The 20,882-nt window shown below is 26.2% G+C and overlaps 2 protein-coding genes across 7 annotated transcripts; both read right to left on the reverse strand.

The window, feature by feature from the left end:
* Positions 1-3,048: 3,048 nt before the first annotated feature.
* LOC126550950 (ATPase H(+)-transporting accessory protein 2) lies at positions 3,049-7,004 on the reverse strand. The gene is made up of 8 exons (XM_050203610.1): positions 6,788-7,004; positions 6,498-6,634; positions 5,823-6,062; positions 5,632-5,763; positions 5,251-5,430; positions 5,085-5,159; positions 4,906-5,008; positions 3,049-3,329 (listed from the first exon to the last, which is right to left on the reverse strand). Exons 1-8 carry the CDS (start codon positions 6,837-6,839, stop codon positions 3,250-3,252), a joined length of 999 nt encoding a protein of 332 aa, XP_050059567.1. The 5' UTR covers positions 6,840-7,004; the 3' UTR covers positions 3,049-3,249.
* A 3,528-nt stretch (positions 7,005-10,532) lies between these two features.
* Positions 10,533-19,321, reverse strand: LOC114128116 (dynamin-like 120 kDa protein, mitochondrial). Of its 6 annotated transcripts, none has more exons than XM_050204347.1 (20): positions 19,295-19,321; positions 15,806-16,084; positions 15,334-15,466; positions 15,126-15,230; positions 14,455-14,532; positions 14,236-14,372; positions 13,991-14,154; positions 13,783-13,921; positions 13,578-13,703; positions 13,284-13,514; positions 13,050-13,195; positions 12,828-12,989; positions 12,549-12,748; positions 12,260-12,480; positions 12,073-12,192; positions 11,879-12,016; positions 11,606-11,809; positions 11,015-11,108; positions 10,827-10,937; positions 10,533-10,762 (listed from the first exon to the last, which is right to left on the reverse strand). In XM_050204347.1, exons 1-20 carry the CDS (start codon positions 19,304-19,306, stop codon positions 10,698-10,700), a joined length of 2,865 nt encoding a protein of 954 aa, XP_050060304.1. In that variant the 5' UTR covers positions 19,307-19,321; the 3' UTR covers positions 10,533-10,697. The 6 variants fall into 6 exon arrangements, with proteins under 6 accessions (XP_050060304.1, XP_050060305.1, XP_050060306.1 ...); XM_050204348.1 differs by lacking the exon at positions 19,295-19,321 and adding an exon at positions 18,838-19,096; XM_050204349.1 differs by lacking the exon at positions 19,295-19,321 and adding an exon at positions 18,834-19,096.
* Positions 19,322-20,882: the final 1,561 nt, after the last annotated feature.

Here is a 20,882-nt window from a genome sequence, read left to right on the forward strand (position 1 = left end):
TGGTAAACGATAGCGAATTGAAACTAATTGACCGACTTTCAACCGTTACCTAATCGGGGAAACGGTCATACACAAAGTCGGACGTCCAGTCCATCAGCATTTGCGCAGTTTGTTGTATAAACTATTTGAACCAATCGCTATGTAAGACTATTTCGGTGGCCACTAGACTTGTCGTCATCAGTCACTGGTTCATATTGACTGCTTTTAGAGTTAAAAAGTATTTTAAACAAGTGGTTTTATTAAAAACATTTTTAACATAGTTATTTAAATTTTAAACGTCTATTATAACGTTTAATCTAATTTATTAATAGGCGAATTTAATTTTGATCGACAAATAAGCACATTCTTTTATTGACAATAGCAGGAACGATATTATAATTAATTAATTAAAATATGTTCAATAATAAATTTTTCAAACGATAAAGATATTTATTAAAATAATCATTTAAAAAGTAAAGATACTTAAATTAAAGATAGCAAACCTCTAACCAGTATTATAAAATCGTCAACATAATATGACACTCTATTGTAAGATCATTACACTCGTTGTCTATTTTTGTGGTATAATAATACCACATTGTAACAAACAACATATAGATTAAGATAATATACGTAACAGGACATAATATTATTATTTGAAACACAACAGATTACATTATTATTATATCAAAAATAATATAAATCATGAATGTACATGCATAAAAACATAAACAATTTCAAATTTATATATCTTATTGGGCCCACGGTCACTTGTCAGATTATTCTAAAAAAACTAGTTTTACGTATTTTTGACAGTGTAAATAAACAGCCATCATTTTACAAACGCATTCTACACATTAAGTTAATGTCGCAATACCTTTCGAACAATAATAATATAGAATATCTCCGAACTTAATATGAAAGGTCACGAAATACCGTTTTTTCGAAAAAATCACATTATGTGCAATACTTGGTAAAAGAATAAGTTTTCAAATTCAAAACTTCACATAAATGATCTAATTCAATGACTCTAATTAATCTACATGCAAAAAAACGTAAAAATGTCAAATTTATATTTCTTATTGGGCCCACAGCCACTTGTTGTCAGTTTATTATAAAAAAAACTGATTTTACGTATTTTTAACAGTGTAAATAAAATGCCATCATTTTACAAACGTATTCTACACATTAAATTAACGTCGCAGTACCTTTTAAAACAATAATTATATGGAATATCTCCGAATTTAATATGAAAGGACACAAAATACTTTTTTTTGAAAAAATCACAACATTTACAATACGCAGTGAAGGAGTAAGTATACACAATTTCATATACCTATATGATCTAATGCGATGACTCATGAATTGAACGCGGATTTCTATGCAATTGTATACTTTTTTGCTTTTTGCTTTTCGTCAGTTATCTTCATGAATCACATCAATTTGAATCTAATTGTATAATTTTATTTATTTATTTCTATATATTTTTACAAAATTCGAAATATATAGCATATTAAAATGAAAATTTTTTGTATACTTAGTTTATTAAAATAATTTATTATTATATGTTGTTTAATTTATAAATTTTAGTTAAACAAAAAAAGTTTTCTTGCATGTTTTTTTGATTTTTACTGTAAATAATATAGCATATTATTTCGATACATTTTAGTGCATAAAAATCCATTCTCTTATTCATTATAATAAACACACGGCGTTATGTATAGGCTATTTAGGTACACCATAGTTGTGGATTCATTTTTTCGGTATCCCATATAATTTTTAATATACCTACTGCTATATTATAACATTGTACACACATCATAATGGATTTATTTTATTTCAGGAATGTTTTTGCAATAGTTGTTTTTATAAGTTTGATTGGTAAAAATATGTCAATATATAAGTAGGTATTTTAGAATTAAAGTTTAAGTTAATAATATAGGTATAATCGTATATTAAATATGTAAAATCTTTTGTTGTTACTTGTGTTTCCGATAAATTATTTTAATCAAACCAATTAAGAATGCCATTTATTCCCCAAATATAATATAGCCATTGTACAATTCTGTATTATTGAGGTTTTCTAAGCTCCATACACAATTTGTCCGTATTTCTAGTAAAAAAATATTTTGGTTATATTACTGTAGTAAATACGTAGAGTAACTAGACATATTAAATTATTAACATCTATAAAAGTTCTATGCTGAAAAAAATAAACAATTTTAAATTGAAATCAAAGCACACAAATAAATAATATAGAAAAAACCGAATATTTTCGTTGAAAAACTCAAACTTACATAGTTACACCATGATAAACAAATACTTGTATTCACAAATCCTTGTTAATGAAGAAGTATATAATGGATATCAAGCAATGAAGATATTATCATGTGCATTTGATTTAATTTTTCTAACAAAAATAAACATTTGTCAATGAAGTAAAATAATCACATTCACGTACAGTACAATAATACATTTTATATTTGGCAGTGGTTAAAAGAGTATAGTTCAGTTATTTTACTTTAGTCTTTGCAACTTTTTGCAGTTTTAGCTGATCATTTTGTCTTTCTTGTTGCAAGTTTTTAAAGTTAATTCCTTGTTATCAATAAAACTATTTTTATGCATACGATTTCTGAATAAAAAAATTAATATTAAAATTGTAAAACACTAAACTTTCTGTGAAAAACTAGTACCAATTAAATCAATGTTTTCAAGTAACTACATTTCTAAGAAAAATGTTTAATTAATATATATTTGAATGTTTTAACTTTTTTTTATATTCTAATATAAATACTTATATTTACCTAAAAAAGTTGCACACAATAGAATCTCTCATTTTCCTATTGGAAAACTCATTTATAAGTTATAACAATTTGCCATAATTAATAAACAATAATTAGCAAGGACTTATTACAGTACATACTTATTACTTTTACTTACTTATCAAAGGTAATTAGTAATTAGATAACATAAGAATTTTAAAACAAATTGATAACTTTTTAATTTACATAAATTAAATAAAGAAATACTAAGATACTAAACACCTTTGTTTTAAAACAATAAACTAAATTAAATAAAACAAAAACTTAGTATAATAATCATAATAATTGTGTAGTATGTGAACACTTATATACAAAATGGAATGGATTCTAAGCCAAATTTAAGTTTTATTGTTGTTGTTGTTGTTGTTGCTTTTTAATCGATTCATGATTATTACATGCATACTCTGATTTGTTCACCTATAAATCATTTTATGAACAATATGAACATTTAGTTTTCTTTCTTCATTCTATTGCTGGTCATTCGGTAAATAATAGAATCACGACCAGGATCCATTTGGGCAATACTCACTAAAAAAAAAAAAGTAGAATTAGATAATTGAATGATATAAATTTTAAAATTATTAAATCAAATAATTAATATATTTAAAAACTTATTAAATTATATAATATATATTATATATTACATTCATTATTTGACAATTTTTTTTTCTGTTTTTTAACTAAATAAACAATAAAAATGTAATTGAAATTGGCATTTGTTTTAATTTTTGTTCTATAATTTATGATTAAATTGTCAAAGCACCAATATCGTGAAATAGGTTTTAAGTGCTATATAATTTATGCGATTAATAACTTGTAAGGTATAACAAAAAATAGAATATTTTTTTTCACATTAATAATACAATGATACAAATATTCATTATTATTATGAATGCAATAAATACTATCTTATATCTTAAGTATTAGCTATTTTAAATTATATGTACACAAACATGTTTATTATTATTGGTAAAATAGATTATGCTTGATAGGTATTAAATTCTGTAAAATATTACAATGCATAATACAAATAGTCAATAATGTTTTATAGATTGATTATTGATTTTGAGTAATACTGATTTGTTATATCCATAAATAATTATTTGTTTTTAAACTGTAACTCATTAACTTAATTGTTACTTACAACCAGATACTCTGATTAAATAAAACTAATAAAAGTTACATTCTGTACTTTAACTACTAAGCCCTGCAAAATATAACATGTTTAAAGCAATAATTTAAATGATTAAGTTAACATGTCAAAAGCGTATGTATTTTTGCAGTTTTCACCCAGTGTATGTCACCTTTTTTAATATAACATAAAAAAGCTACTCCATGGCCATTGGCCGTACATACATTCAAATAGCATATAAAAACATATTTTAAAACACGCATTTTACCACGCTAGCTAATAATAAAATAACATAGAGTAAGGAATTATAAGCCATTAACTTTAAATATATATTGGCATGATCTATATGATGCCAATTAGAGTCAATATGCAGCCAAAATGTTAAAATAAATCATTATTATAGATCATGTTTGCTCACAAAATGGGTTTTTCGTATACAATAATTCTAAAATGGGTTTGAATAAAGATTATAGTATTTTTCAGTTATGAATTTGTTTGGATTTGTAAGGTTTATAGTTTTATACCATTTTAGTACTCTCTAAAATTTAGGTCTAGTAACACTTAAATTCATTATACAATATAACTTGCACTTGGAACTTTAGAAATAGGTATTTATTTAATAAGAATATAATATTATGTTGATCATTAATGGTTAAATGAAATTGATATTTTTGATAGTATCTAGGTAGGGATAGGTAGGTGATTAAAATGTGTATTTGCATTACCTACTAAAAATTAGTTTGGCACCACTGAGACTCAATGAAATATTCCTTTTAATAGTTTTAGAATAATATAATAATACATTTTTTTAAGTAACTGAGAGACTACATATAATTATTGTTATTTTAGAAACCTTATAAATATACAATTATGAAAATATAATGTTTATTAAAAATAATTTCAATTCTAGTGTTAATATTAAAAAATATATTATTCACTTATATTAAAAATAAAATCAAAATAAATACTCACATGCTATGGCTAAAAGAGAAAAGACGAATATTACAACAAACCACAGTATTAGATTGAAAATAACTGGAAAATCATTAGATATTGGTTCAGCAACATTGAGATCCTAATAACAAATAAATATACATATTATACATTCTTATGAAATTAACATCAAGAGAAGTTGTTTCTAAAACTATTACCATTTCTACTCCACTAAGTTCACGTTTGTTTCTATGTGATTCTTTTGCATTGTTGGTAATAGCAATAATTAACACCTAAATGATATTTAAAAAGGTTTTAAAATAATATGTTATAAGAAGTAAAATCTGATAAATAAATATGTAATGACACCAATTAAATAAATACCTCATTATTGTAAATTTCATTGTATGATTGAACCAAAGTAGATATAGCTTCATTTAAAACCTTTTGACCATCAATAGTTTCTTCTGAATTTTCTCCATTGACAGCAGTCAAAGCCTTTATGCCTTGCAATTGAAACCAATGAAAATCTGGTACATTATTTTTTAACCCACTCTCTTTGACCTGCAATGATAATTTATTTAAGTAAGACACAAAAATGTTATGAAAATTTAATACCAAGTTGCATGAACAGTTACTAAACAATTTATACCTAATCAATAGTAAGATAATATCTTACAAACATAATTAAGTGGCTCTATTAAATTATTTATTTTGTTTTGACTTATTATGTAATTTTATATAAATATCAAAAATTGTACTTACACCTTGCCCCAATTGATGTAAATGGTAAACTTCATTGAAAAATACAGCATACTTTTCATCATATGAATCAATGAGTTGAGGTTTAATACTAGGATTAAGCTTAAAATTTGGATGGAATACTTGATTTTTAAGCTAAAAATTTTTGTGATTTATTAAACAATAGTAATAGTTATAAATTAAATATATCTTACAAATTCAACATTGGTTAAGGAACCGTGCATAATGCTATATTCCTTATTGGCAAGTCTCTCTTTCATTCTATGTTCCACAGTAGCAAACACTTCATTTAAAGGTTCATCCAAAACTAAATCACGATGGTCAACTTTATTTAGGTCAAAACCGGGATTCTTTGATCCGGGTATTTCAAGGACAACTACAGCTTCAGGTAATGAAAATGGGTCTGCCATCATTATATTGCTCCAAGTTTTTTCCTAGTAAAATACATTTTAAAATAATAGTCATGATTAATATCAAGTGACCCCATTGTATACACTTTCTTATTATAGTTATAAATTGTAATTATTGAATTTTTCATAAGTGTGGGTCTTTATTTTAAAGTTATGATAAAAACTCTATTTACTTCAGAATTAACCCATGGTTATTAGTTAAGTATTTTATAAATACGTAACTAGTTAATGTAGTTTACTTTGTATGTGATAAAACATTTGTATTTATAAGTAAATTATAAGTAAATTATAACAAAAAATGCTTATGTTTTAACAAACAATAAATTACATAGGTAATATCATGACTGTTATTCAGCCACTGAGTGGTTTTGACAAAGTATATATATTAATTGGAAAGTATGACAAGTACAAGTCGACCAACTGTTATGACATTGTAAACTGTAAAAACCATGCACTTACTCCATGTGGAACGGAGAAACCGAATGTCGACGATACAACGTCGGCCAACTCGGTGGCACGCAATGGCACTGACGACTGACCGATCTTGACATTCGATGGGCTGTTGAGGACATAGAGTTGGTGGCTTTGGGCACTTGCTAGAAAAATGAGAACACAGAAATAAATACAAAGTGGCACTAAAACGGTTGACTAGGGAGGTTCGCTGGGGATGGAAAACAACTCGACAAAAGTGTTTTGGCGAGGAAGGACACCTGACGGGGCGTGTCCGGCGAAAGGAAAATCGTACTCACCGGACGCCAAAACGGCGGTGGCCAGGGCGATCGTGGTGATCAGACAGCTCATGTTCGGTTGACGCCGGATCGCCGTCGGAGTGAAAGACGAAAATCGGAAATCGATTTGGGCAGCGTTGGGCGTTAAGGTGAACGAAAATACAAAATAAAAAAAGATAACGTTCGCGCTACACCTATTGCCTACTTATAATACACTCGGCAATGGCACAAGAAAAATTATTTATCGAGTAGCTATCAACTTGTGTTTACGGTCCTACCATTGGTCACACGTTCTGAGATAACAGGACGCCTGATAACGTGATCGCCCGTCCGCGCAGTGTGACCGTTTGAGAGGACGTGACGCCGACAACACCCCGATGGTATTTTTATTTAAAGCAGCTCTTAGAAGGAGCAAAATATAGGCAATTTCTAATCTTTTGTGTGTGCAGTTCAATGTGTTCAACAGCAAGAGCGTGCCAACAGGTCGGTGAGTGTACGATTTCGAGACGATCATCGCGATTCTCTCTCGGCTTTTTCTTGAATTTTTTTCCAAAAATAAGTTAAAATTAATAATCTTTAGTTTAATACATTAAAATACGTGTTGTGTGAAACTAAGCGTTGTTATAACTTATTACTATTCGAAAAAAAAGAAATAAAAAAAAGTGTAACACGCATAGGTACCTATTATGTATGCGTGACGATGAACATCAATAAACTGACGAAAAATAAACATATTGTACATCTAGACTTAATTTTTTTTTTATATGAATTCATTAATCTCCTTATATTATATATATGCTATATTTTGTTGGAGATTGATTTTCGAAAATTCGAAAGTTTATTTAGTTTATTGATTCCTAATTAATTTACTTAATATCTTGAAATGAACATGTAGGTACTTAATAAAACCTATATAAGACATTTATAAGTGTTTTAATCGAGAAAACCATTTTTTAGAACATAAATAAAAAAAAAATGTTAAAGAGATCTCAAATGTATATAAATAACATAGGTAACAATGTTTTAAATGTTTTGAAAACTTAATTTAGTTTATAAAATATATGATACTTAAATTAAGTAATATAGTTTAAAGTTTTGACTGTTTCAAGTTTCTGAGATCAGCATTTTCTGATTTCAAAAACAATAACAATATAACCATTAGTATATTATATTTAAATATCTTAATATTGTCAAAATAAAATCACTCATAAAATATATATGTGGTACTAGGCCAAACGTTTTTTATTCATTTCCAATATAATTTTGTTAAAAAAAATTGTATCTTTTAACAATTGTAAAAATTGTAATCGCATAATAATAATATGACGTATTGTTGATATTTTAATTTTGTGTTAAAAATAACTTATAAGGAACCTTGTATTAAACTTTCAAGGTTTTTTGCTAATGAACAAAGAGAAAGATCATAATATTATCGTTTTAAATACCTAAAAACATCACATTATTAATTACAGAATTGACCACAAGTATTTATCAGGGGAAATGTACGATTTGGTTCGTACTACCTACTGACTTATTTTTTTCTATTTATTCATTTTAAATCCGTTTATTTTCAAAATTAACAAAATTATTAATATTAATATTTAAAAAAAAAACAAATGGATCTACTACATACCATGTATTTCCCAAGGTTTACAATACCTAATTAAACTGACTCTATTGTCCAACAGAATATTTTTATATATAGAAAACGAACTCTCTACATCCACTAAATTGATCGGTGCATACTTCATACAAGAGCTTTAAAATTACAACACTTAATCTTAAATTTTGAAATGATCGATAATCGATATCGATTTTATAGACATACTGACCGTATTCGTACTGCAAGCTATAATATTATGTAGATCGATAATCTATAGGTACATTTATATATTTAACAAACAAGTCGATAACGAAAACAATAATAATGCAATAACCGCATTCTGGGTTTTTACATTTGTTATTAATTATTTTTATTTCATTACAATAGCATAATAAACGTATAAAAAATTCACAGCTGTAATAATATTGAAAAAAACCAAAAAAAACATTTACATAAAAAAAAAGTAAAAAAACCCAAAAATAAATTGGTTTTTCTGGTTTTTTAGAATGACGTGAAACGAATTTATGTATAAAAATTAGATTTCTATCTCATGTATAAAAAAGATCCAAGCCCTAGTTATTACTTTAAAAAGGGATAACTCACTTCACTGTACCTAATATAGAAATTTGTTTCATAGCAATACAAGTTTATATTTAAAATGTATAGTTGCATACTTGCATGTATTGTACTTGTGCAAATTTGACCATTTTTCATTTTACAAGTGCATATTTGACAATTATTTTTTTATTTAAATAAAGGAGTAAGTTTTTTAATTTTTTCCTGGACCGGATATAAATATTTTAAAAGTAGTGTTAGTGTTTTTCTCGCCGATCATTATAAATTATAATATTGTATTGTTACTTATAGGTACACCAACACCACACGCGTGATTCCCGATAATGATATCAAAATAACATTTAAACTACCTGTGGAACATTCAAATTTCAAATAGATTTGTAAATATTTATAAAACGGCTGACTAAATGACCGATGATAAATAAGGGCACTACATACTTTAGAGTCTGTGCACACGTCCTATGATCATAGTACCATACTGACTTTTGTATATTTTATTGTTCACCTTCATTGCCTCTTAAATATTTTTTTTTTGCTAAAGAAGGCTTACTAATCATATAAGTAAGTAATTACCTTTATATTTGTTACTATATTAATAAATAATAATATTATGAAATATTATAAATGTTTCCTTATCTGATTATACGACATGAAATAATTTATACCATTTTGAGATATATTCTATATCGAATATCGATCACTTGTCTTCTACGTCAATAATTAATTGTATGTATCACTGTGTCAAAGTTCTCAATATTAATATTAAAATGCCCTGTGGCTACCTCAAAATTAAATCCAAAACATTAGTTCTGACCACTCGGCCGCGGGTGACCCCAATCATCTCATATGCTTTTATTAATTTAATAACTTAAAAGTGAGTTGTGAGTTATAAATATTTATAGGTAGTTGTAATATTTTGTTATATTGTAACTTTAAAATTATTAAACTAATAAAAATGTATGGAGTGACCTGGCCCTTAGAACTTAAAGCTTAGATAATAACATTATATTATTTTTGATAATTGAGATTGCTCTAATATTAAAGCCAATAACATAAATCTAATTTTACTGAACGCAAATTTGTTATGTTGTATGTATGAAAATCTGAGACAGTAGGTACATATGGATATGGTTTTCTTTTAAATCTCATCAGGATAATATTGGTACTAAGATTTTCCATCATAATATATCAGTTAAAAGCCATTTTTTTCTTAGTCTGTCAACGCTTTAAGACATTATAAGGAAAGCACTAAAAGTTTGATGTCTACAATTCAAATAAAAATTATAAGATTATTATAAGTTATAACCTATTATATTATATTTGATATTAATCATACATAATTATAATAAATATGTATGAGATTGCTTGAAAAAAAAATTCTTTACAATAAATAATTCTTTATTATCTACTGACACTAATATGAATTAGGTATAGCCTAAATGTTTTCATAATGATACTGTTAACATAAAATTATTAAAAAGACATTTTTGCTTGTATTACAAACTTACAAATACATACAAAAACAGCATGCAATAAATGTTTTATAGTGTTATCAGTACATAAATCGATTATTGAATAAATAATATATAATATATATGTATATATTTATGAAATAATAACCAGTTTTATACAAATTATAATATAATAACACATAATTTTCAACAATAAATTTAAATGTTACTAACTAATTAGAAAATAAACAATATACAACACAAATTTAAAACAGAATTATACTAAGTCAACATTAAGTTATTATTTTTCTTTATTCAATGCTTCAATGAAATCTTCTAGTTTTTCTTGGATTTGTTTAACTTTATCTAAAGAATAAAAAAGCTTATAAAAATAAATATTCCAAACTTTAAAATACCTTAATACACTCACTGAGTTCTTCGACTAGAGTTACTCGACGACCGGTCAACAGTTTGCATTTGATCTCATTATTTTGGCTGTACTCATCCAAAACTTCCTTCAATTCCTTATGTAAACGTCTCACTAATGTAAAAAAGAAATAAAATTTATATTAATAATTTAATTTTTTTGTATTAAGTAAACTAAAAGTTAAAATATACATTCTCTATTTGTAATTTGTTGTCTTAAGACGTTGGCCGTTACTTTGATCATACGTATTATTCTCCAAAACATTTCAATATCATAATATTCATTCTAAACATATTGTACACAAAACATTTTTTTGTATTATAAAATTACATTTTATATACGTGTCACATATCTTAGGGAACATCACTCTTTACATATCTGCACAGCAAGTAAGAAATATTTTTATGCAATGTGGTCAATTGTTATATTGTTTTAATCTAAGTTTTCAATACTTTTGATTATTTAATAGAATATACTCTAAAATATAATATATATCTAAAATGAGATTATACCACAGTGGTCAACTTATACACACGGGCTTCACAATATAACAGACATACAGGTGGTAGATTCAATAAGGGCAATGGATGAGCATTTTTTGATCGCTGCTGACAAAAACTGATCACGAACAGGGTACAATCTCATTTCGGGTAGAGTGTGACAATTTATAAAATTTTTATATAAATATTCACTTTATTAGGAACATTTTAATTCATTAATTTATTTTTTCTTTTAATAACACTCTCACACACATAAATAATATTACATTTTTAAATGTATACCTGTAGTTCATTTGTTTCTTGATAATGGTAAAATTGTTTTTTAATGTTGTGTGCATTTTCTAAAGCCGTTTTAAAATAATGACGCCTATATACTAAATACCACGTTTGCCATATTTCATCAAGTTCATAAGGTGTTCCAGTTTTCTGTTTCAAATTGTTGCTTATGGTTATCTGTTCATCTTTACTTAATAAATTACTATGGTTCTAAGCATAATAATATGGCATAAGTATAAACATTTAGTTACAAATACAATATAAAAATAATTTAATTACAGGATCCGAGTGCAATAAATTTTCCAGTTCGTATTTTATATTACTTCTTTTAGTTTGCTCAGCTGTACAACTTTGCCAGTAAAACCATTTCTCATAGTTAGAAGGTCCAGTCATTTCTTTTAGTAAGTCATCAGTTACCTATAGACAATTATCAAATTATATTGCTGTAAGGTATCAAAAATAATATTATTTACTTTTAAATTATGTTCCAGAGTACTAGTAAGGAATTGGGCTGCTTGATCCCAGTTATATTTATCTTTTATACACCTGTCTTCTAAAGTGTTCAATTGTATTACTCGTAGCATTTCTAATGCCTATAAAAAATATTTAAATTTTCTCATTCATCCTTTAAGCAATTACAAATTAACAATAATATTTTACCTTGTCTTCCCAAGAGTGTCTTGTTAATGCTTCATCAATGACAGCAGTTTTTAAATTTTCTAAAATTTCATCGGATGCTTGAAGTTTTTGGTTTTGGTTTTTTTCAAACATTGTTTTAAACATATCTTTCAACACAATCCAACCTATGTTAATTGATTTTCTAGGTAATTGCTCCTCTGCAAACTGTTTCAATTTAATATCAACCACTGTATTGAAACTTGCTGTACAACAACATAAAATAAAGTTTAACATTTGTTAGTTTTATTATCATTATTATTAATATTATTACCAGTACTATTGGTTTGATTCACTGAATAGCCTGCAGGCAAATAGACATTTTCAATTATATAATGAGAAATGCTGTTCCAAAGTTCAGCATTAAGTTTTTCTTCCCAATCCTTAACAGACACAAGACTAAGATTTACTACTTCATTTAAGACTTCACCCCGAGCCTTTTCAAACAAATCGTCCCTGTCAAGTTCTAAATACCTAAAGTGAAGTCAATGTAAAAAATTCATATATTTAGTTTTGACTTATGAGAGTTACAATATTTTTATCAATAGGTAACCTTGGAAAATTATTTTTCCATTCTGTCTCCAAATTGTATCTAGTTGCTTTAAAAGAATCTGCTTGTTGCTCTACTGTTTCACGAACCATTTTCCAAAAACAATCAGAAACAGCTATACTCAAGTTACGTGTTGTCAATTGTGATGAAATGCCAATGGAATCTCTATAAGACAAAAACAAAAACCAGTAACAATAAATTCTTTAAAAGTATTATAAGTTCTACCTGAATAGCTTTGAATTCCTAAAAAACTTCTCTTCATATTCTTTTATACTATCAATACTATCATTTTGACTGCCTTTGCCGGTTATAACAGCAAAGTATCCCAATGCTTTCATAGGAAATAGACTACCACTAAGAATTTTATTAACCTATAAAATTTTTAAAAAAAAAAAACAAATTTTAATAAGAACACTGAAAATATATTTAAATTGAGATAACAAGAATCTTTTTACATACACGGTCTGCGTTGGCCATATTTTTTTCAGCCAAATCAACTTTAGTTAAAACTAAAATAGTACGTCGACCTTGTGGATCAATTTGAGATACCAAATCTGTAACATTACTTCTCTCTGCATCTACAGACCCGTCTTGAACACAGAGAATGATTGCATTTGGATTAGACATGTGTGCTGTAGTCATCTGACGAATACATTCTCGTGTATCAGGTGCCATGCCTTGAGTCACACTCTAATAAATATAACCCATAATAAATGAATAACTGATCATTAAATATAGACAATTGTAACTTACACTAATGATGCCAGGTAGATCAACAAGTACCATTCGTTGGAGACCAGGACCACGGACAGTCATAGAAATAACTTCATTACTCACAGAATTTCCACGGCTTACAGTTTTTTTCATTCTTACTTCTACCTTTTTAAAAAGTTTAGGATTGCATTAGCTGAAAATTAATAAGTAGTATGATATAATAAATTATACCAAAACTTCTTACTTCTTTTCTGAGTTCAGCTAACTCAGATTCTTTAGTTAAATCAAATTCTTTAGCACTGTCTTTAAATTTTGCTACATGATATGGGCCTTCACTTAAAGTAACTTTAACAGGTGCTCTGGTCATCATTTCTCCAGCACCCCTAAAAATACAATAAAATAACAATGTAAAATGTTTGTAAAAAAATAATTATATGTATGTTTTATATTACCTAGGAAAAATCCTTGCTTGTGCTATCATTTCTAATACTGATGTTTTTCCAGAACTTTGATCACCAATTACAATAACTCTGGGCAAATGGTCCTGAGTTTGGTAATTTGAATCGTAATCATTCAATTCATCAAGTAGTTCAGAATACATATCTATTAATGATTTCTAAATTACAAAAAATATAATTTTTTATTTGATTGTTATAGATGAACACCAAAACTAATTGGAATTGTTTTTGATAATTACTTTAACTTTTCTCAAATTCATTTTATGATTTTTTGCAAGTAAAAGTATTTTTCGCAATTCTTTATTTTCCTTTTCTAGTTTTTCCAGTTCTTTTTGATACTTTAACTGTACTTCTATAAGTTCTTGTTGTGACATTTCTAATATAATAAATTTATTAATCAAAACAATATAATGTGTAATTTGGACAAATCATAAGTGTTTTTAACAACATATACTAACCCAATTTCTGTTTGTAATCTTTAGAGTCTGTTGTTGCAGCTTTAGTAATAATGGGAGATATATCTTCAACAATTTTAGCTAAATAAAATAAGTAAAAAATGGTATGTTTAAAAATGTTTCCTGTTTTTGTTTTAAATAAAAAAAAAAATAAACTAAATGTAATCTAACATTAATTGGGATTGTTATATATTACATAAAATATTTAATATTGGCAAACATTTGATATCATATCAAGACAGCGTTGTATATAAAATTACAAATTATATATTATATTAAAAAGAAATAAATATGAGATGCAGCAAATAAAGTATTAAAAAAAAAAAAATTTCCAATAAATGAAACAAAGAGAAACTACTACTGCATATGGAAGAACTTAAATAAGTCACAAAAATGGAATATAATATGAATTTAATATAACTCAAATGAACATGCACATTTTCTCAAATTCAATTATAAATAACTTAACTTCATACTGATAAATGTATTAATCAGAAGCAGTTACTTGATTTTAAATTCAATTAAGTGCATACTTTTTTACAGAAAATTTTTAAAAATAAATAAATAAAGCCAGGGGAATAAAAAACCCATTTTTTTCACAAATGCTAACAAGCTATTAGTCATATTGAAAATTATGATGGTAATTTGTCTTTGTCTCGCAGATAAAAACTCACATTGATCATCTGATTCAGTTATTTCTGTAGCCTTAAATAATTGATCAATACTAGAATCAAGCCAGACCTTTAAATTTCCCAATTTTTCATTAGATTTTGAAGAGTCTATAACATACAATATGAATTGTTTGTACAGTCTAAACATTAGATTATCTCAGATTTTAACAAATGTAAGTTCTTCCACAAAACATCAGTTTTAAGTTCTTACCAAAATCAAAATCCTGCATAGTATCCATAATTGATTTCAATGATGTTTGAATAGTATTGGCTGTGTTATTGTTGGCAAAAATATCATCCAGCCAACTTAAATCAGGTAATGAATCTTTCCATTCTTGGTATTTCTATAATATTACATACAATTTATAAATTATAGAGATCTCATAATTTTTTTTTCTTTTGGTGCAACAACCATAATAAGGTTAGGTATTCTATGTTAGTTTGACAATAGTCTATTGGATATTTGGACTGTCATATACTAGGGAAGGTTTTTATTATGCAATGGTTTGCTGTTGCCTTCTGAGGAAGAAGGTGGCAGTGCCTTGAGATAGACACTTTCCCAAGAAGAGATGCCTGCCCATGACAACAGAGATATGACAATGTGCACCGGCCACTCCATACCATTAATGAATAAACGACAATGATAATATTAGTAATTCTAAATTTAATTATGTATTCAATACCTTTGAAACAGATACACCACCACCAACAGCACTGCCTATCACTAAATATCGTAATTTTAGAATTGAATTTAAAATACGCATCATCGAAAAATTTCTTGATAACTGTGGATTATTTATTTTAAATATTGGATTCCTGTCCATTCTACGTAGCATAATATTGCTTAAACTTCTTTGTTGAGTATGGCTGTATGTATTAAGTCTTTTAATGAGCTTTCGTTTCTTTAAAATGCTCAATAGAACAGGTCGTCGACAAGCTAATATCTCCATTATTAAATTAATCTAAAAACATAATAAAAATTGTAATTAATCATTATATTAATTTATATAATTAAATAATTTTCAACAATTTAGTTTTTAGCTTTACAATTGAATTTATTTAAAATTTTTAAAAAAATTAGACCCTTTTTTTAATTACCATACAACAAAATTTTTATTAACAATGTTTACTTTTTAGTTTAAATATAATATGTTTAGATTAAATACTAGCTGCTGCCTGCTAAATAGACAATTTAAAATAAGTTTAAATAAAGTTATTAGTTATTTGTTTATAAAATAAAATAAAGCAAAAAGAAGACAAGAATATTAAATGATATTTAGTAACCTCTTAAGTTGTAATCATTGTGAAAAATGTAATCAATGAAAAATAGTTTTACTAGTTAATAGTAAATAGAAAATGTTATTTCTTATTTTCAACTAACTAATTATGTTCTTATTCTGTGCTATAATTAAAAGTACAAAATACAAATAGTACAATACATAAATATAAGAAATCATATTTAATTCTGTTTCAGACAAACTAAGGAATTAATATTGAAATTATTTGAAGTGCGATAGAAATAATTATTTTTAAAAGATTTGATCTGCTTCAATAAATTTTCTCAAAAAAAAATATATTATAAATAACTGTGAGAATATACCTGTTAATTGTCTTTACATATGAAATAAAGTACCTATTCGATTATTATCAAATATATTATATTGTTTTAATTAATTAAATTTATTATATTAAAAGTATCACAAAAGAACTTATAAAAACGCAAATAAGGTATCAAAAAAAATTGGAGAAACTAGAAAAAGAAAATAAAGAATTAAATAAAATAAAAAAATAAAAATAAAAACACTTTTACTTGCAAAAAATCATAAAATGAATATGAGAAAAGTTAAAGTAATTATCAAAAATAATTTTGATTATTTTTGATATTTATCTATAACAATTATGTACACAATTTTTTTTTTTTTACTTAGAAATGATTAATTGATATGTATTCTGAACTACTTGATGAATTGAATGATTACGATTCAAATTACCAAACTCAAGACCATTTGCCCAGAGTTATTGTAATTGGTGATCAAAGTTCTGGAAAAACATCAGTATTAAAAATGATAGCACAAGCAAGGATTTTTCCTAGGTAATATAAAACATACATATAATTATTTTTATACAAACATTTTACATTACTATTTTATTGTATTTTAAGGGGTGCTGGTGAAATTATGCCCAGAGCACTTGTTAAAGTTACTTTAAGTGAAGGTCCATATCATGTAGCACAATTTAAAAATAGTCCTGTGTCTGTCAAGAATTGGGAAGAAAAACTTAATGCTGAACTTTGGAACAGCATTTCTCATTATATAATTGAAAATGTCTATTTGCCTGCAGGCTATTCAGTGAATCAAACCAATAGTACTAGTAATAATAATAATGATAATAATAAAACTAAAAAATGTTAAACTTTATTTTATGTTGTTGTATAGTAAGTTTCAATACAGTGGTTGATATTAAATTAAAACAGTTTGCAAAGGAGCAATTACCTAAAAAATCAATTAACATAGGTTGGATAATGTTGAAAAATATGTTTAAAACAATGTTTGAAGAAAATCAAAACCAAAAACTTGCATTTGATGTCATTTTAGAAACTTTAAAAACTGCTGTTATTAATGAAACATTAACAAGACACTCTTGGGAAGACAAGGTAAAATATTATTGTTAATTTGAGACTGCTTAAAGGATGAATGAGAAAATTTAAATATTTTTTACAGGCATTAGAAATTCTAGGAGTGATACAATTGAAAACTTTAGAAGACAGGTGTATAAAAAATAAACATAACTGTGATTATGCAGCCCAATTCCTTACTAGTATTCTGGAACATAATTTAATGGTAAATAATATTATTTTTGATACCTTACAGCAATGTAATTTGATAATTGTCTATAGGTAACTGATGACTTACTAAAAGAAATGACCTCTCTAACTATGAGAAATGATTTTACTGGCAAAGTAATATTACATAAGGAATTAAAGGAAATTTTGGATGAGTACAGCCAAAATGATGAGATCAAATGCAAACGGTTGACTGGTCACCGAGTAACTCTAGTCATAAAACTTAGCAAGTGCATTAAGCTATTTTAAAGTTTAGAATATTTATTTTTATACTTTGATAAAGTTAAACAAATCTAAGAAAAATTAGAAGATTTCATTCAAGCATTGAATAAAGAAAAATAATAATTTAATTTGATCATTAAATTATACACAATATTATTATGTTTCATTTTAGAAATTAAATACAAAATTCAAATATTAATAGCTTCTTTAATTATTGACGCATGATTATGAATGAAACGTCAAAATTCTAACTAAATAATTCTAAATATTAATTTTATAAATGTTCTATATAATAAAAAAAAAATAAAAAGTCAACCCTACCTAATTTAAATGGTGAATAAAATGTGTGCATTGTGGCATTGCGCAACATCTAATATTATTATTTAGAGAGCCAATTCATATGCATTAAAAACCAACCAAATATGAGTTAAAAATCTTAAATATGTATAAAAAAAAAAAAATGATAAATGCAAATCCATGCAATTCCGTGGTTTAATTATTATGTATCTACGATTTATTATTTAAAATAATATTATACAACTTAATAAGTGCTTAAGCACTTCGAGATGTGTACGTACGCAATACTTAGTAAAACTATGAAGCACTAATTATAATAGTATAGTATTATAATTTATAAAAAAATTTACTTGCTTTAAGTCGATGGTATTCTTTTGGCCAGAAAAAATGGAGTGTGGACCGAGGTCTGAGGACAACAACACATCACAATACCTACATCATTCATGCACGATCCATCGATGCAAGCACAGAGCACAATATTTTCAAAGATATTATATAATTTGGCGTCAGGGTGTGCGAGTTAGATTATGGATTATAACTATTATTATAGTTTTTGGATTGCAGTATCGTCGGTTATAACTGGCGAGGGTGAAAGATCTTCCGATTCACAGGTAAAGTAGTAGCTGCTATCGTGCTATAGCACGTAAGAATAATATATTAATTTTAAATTATAAATTGAATTGTTATCCAGTTACGCCTTACACATTACATTTATAAATGTTTATCCAAACATCAATCGTAAATTTAACCCAGTGTCGAGGCAAGCTGTATGTTTAACGTAATAGGAGCAAAGATTTTAGTTTATACTTACCACTAGTATCATTCGATATTTTATTAAAAAAATTTGATCAACCACTTCACAAACACTGGTTCGATCATAAAAAATTTTTTTATAACAACTCATTTTTGTGGTTGGATTGTATCAGTTTATGAACAGAAAAATGGAAACGTTGCTAATAAGAATTTGACATTATAGTGATTTTTAACATTATTATTATATTGTATAATATTCTGTGTTATCGCCGTGCGTCGTGTAGACCACGGCGACATGGTGTACAATCTATTTTTAATATTTTTACAATTCAATCTATTTTTTTTTTTTTTTTTGTTATATTATTTTGTGTACGTTATCGGCGTGCGTCGACCGATGATTCGGACCGACGACGACGACAAATGACAGATCAATTATTATTTATATATTATATTATGTATGTCTACACCAGAGGTTTCCAACCTTTTTTGACTCACGGTACCCTTAGTTATTATCCAAAAATTCGGAGGCACCTTATTGACAACTTTGGTTTTATTAATTATCAGTGCATAAACAAAAGTAGTAAGATGTAGATATAATATACTATACACACATATTATATATTATAAAACAAATTATTACATTGAAAGTTAACTATATATTTTTATTTTTAATTATTATTGCGTAAATAATGTAATAAAAAATACATTTCAAATAATTTCCCGGCACCTCAGTTGGGAATCTCTGGTCTACACTCTACGACATTTATTAGATACAAAATAAATAAAGAATTGAACGGATTATGGGAGTAAAAATTAACATTGTGTTATTTTTTTATTGAACAGTATACAATTTTTATATATATTATTGAGATAAAAATAAACACATACTTTTCAGGTATAGTATTAAAACAGGATTCTTCAACCCGCCAACACATTTTAACCATAACAAGTATTTCTTAATACATTTTTAATAATTTACTAAATGTTTTTATTAGTTATAGATTTGGCCTGTGGGATTTAAAAAAAAAAAAAGTAATATGTAGTCAACTGTCTTAAAAGATTGAAAATCTCTGATCTAAAAACTTAAATAAAATATTTAAGTGAAAATAAATACATCAATATTAGATAGGTATAATGATCAATATTGACAAAACCTCAGTATGTATTTTAAATCATTAGTGGTCATTAGTGGTAACTGTTGATGCTTAAACGAGTCTCACAACATTTAACAAACATTTCTTGGTACAATGTACTCAAAACATACCCAGACGGCCAGACCACTTTTTTAAGTAGTTTTACCCGAGACTTATCATGCATTAAAATATCGTTGTATCAATAAGTATTAACTACCAGTTGTTTGAATTTTGATTTACATAATAAATTATCTGCTGAATAATTAAAAGTTAAAAAAAAAATAGTTTGTATCATAGTTACAGGACACTAATTAAATACCTAATAATATGGTGTTGTAAAAATCACAAATATCTCGGGTAGGTATTTAAAAATATGGCTTTTACAGTTTTACTTGTTATAGATTTGAAAATTCCAAAAATCATATTTTGAGTAACTACACAGTATCAAAGAAAAAGGGAAGGAGGGGAGTGAGCATGATGTTTGACGAATCATCATATATTGTGTATATATAT

Source organism: Aphis gossypii, chromosome 3 (assembly GCF_020184175.1).
Source record: "Aphis gossypii isolate Hap1 chromosome 3, ASM2018417v2, whole genome shotgun sequence".
Classification (NCBI taxonomy): domain Eukaryota; kingdom Metazoa; phylum Arthropoda; class Insecta; order Hemiptera; family Aphididae; genus Aphis; species Aphis gossypii.

What these genes read in the sequence shown, in the direction of transcription:
- LOC126550950 (XM_050203610.1), bottom strand. Translation starts at nt 6,839, where the DNA reads ATGAGCTGTCTGATCACCACGATCGCCCTGGCCACCGCCGTTTTGGCG. An exon ending in CCTTAACCAATGTTGAATTT is followed by an intron (nt 5,764 to 5,822) that starts GTAAGATATATT and finishes AAAAATTTTTAG; the next exon opens with CTTAAAAATCAAGTATTCCA. An exon ending in TTCTCTTTTAGCCATAGCAT is followed by an intron (nt 3,330 to 4,905) that starts GTGAGTATTTAT and finishes TTTTTTTTTTAG; the next exon opens with TGAGTATTGCCCAAATGGAT.
- LOC114128116 (XM_050204347.1), bottom strand. An exon ending in ATCTACCTGGCATCATTAGT is followed by an intron (nt 13,515 to 13,577) that starts GTAAGTTACAAT and finishes TATATTTATTAG; the next exon opens with AGTGTGACTCAAGGCATGGC. An exon ending in GACACTCTTGGGAAGACAAG is followed by an intron (nt 12,193 to 12,259) that starts GTAAAATATTAT and finishes TATTTTTTATAG; the next exon opens with GCATTAGAAATGCTACGAGT.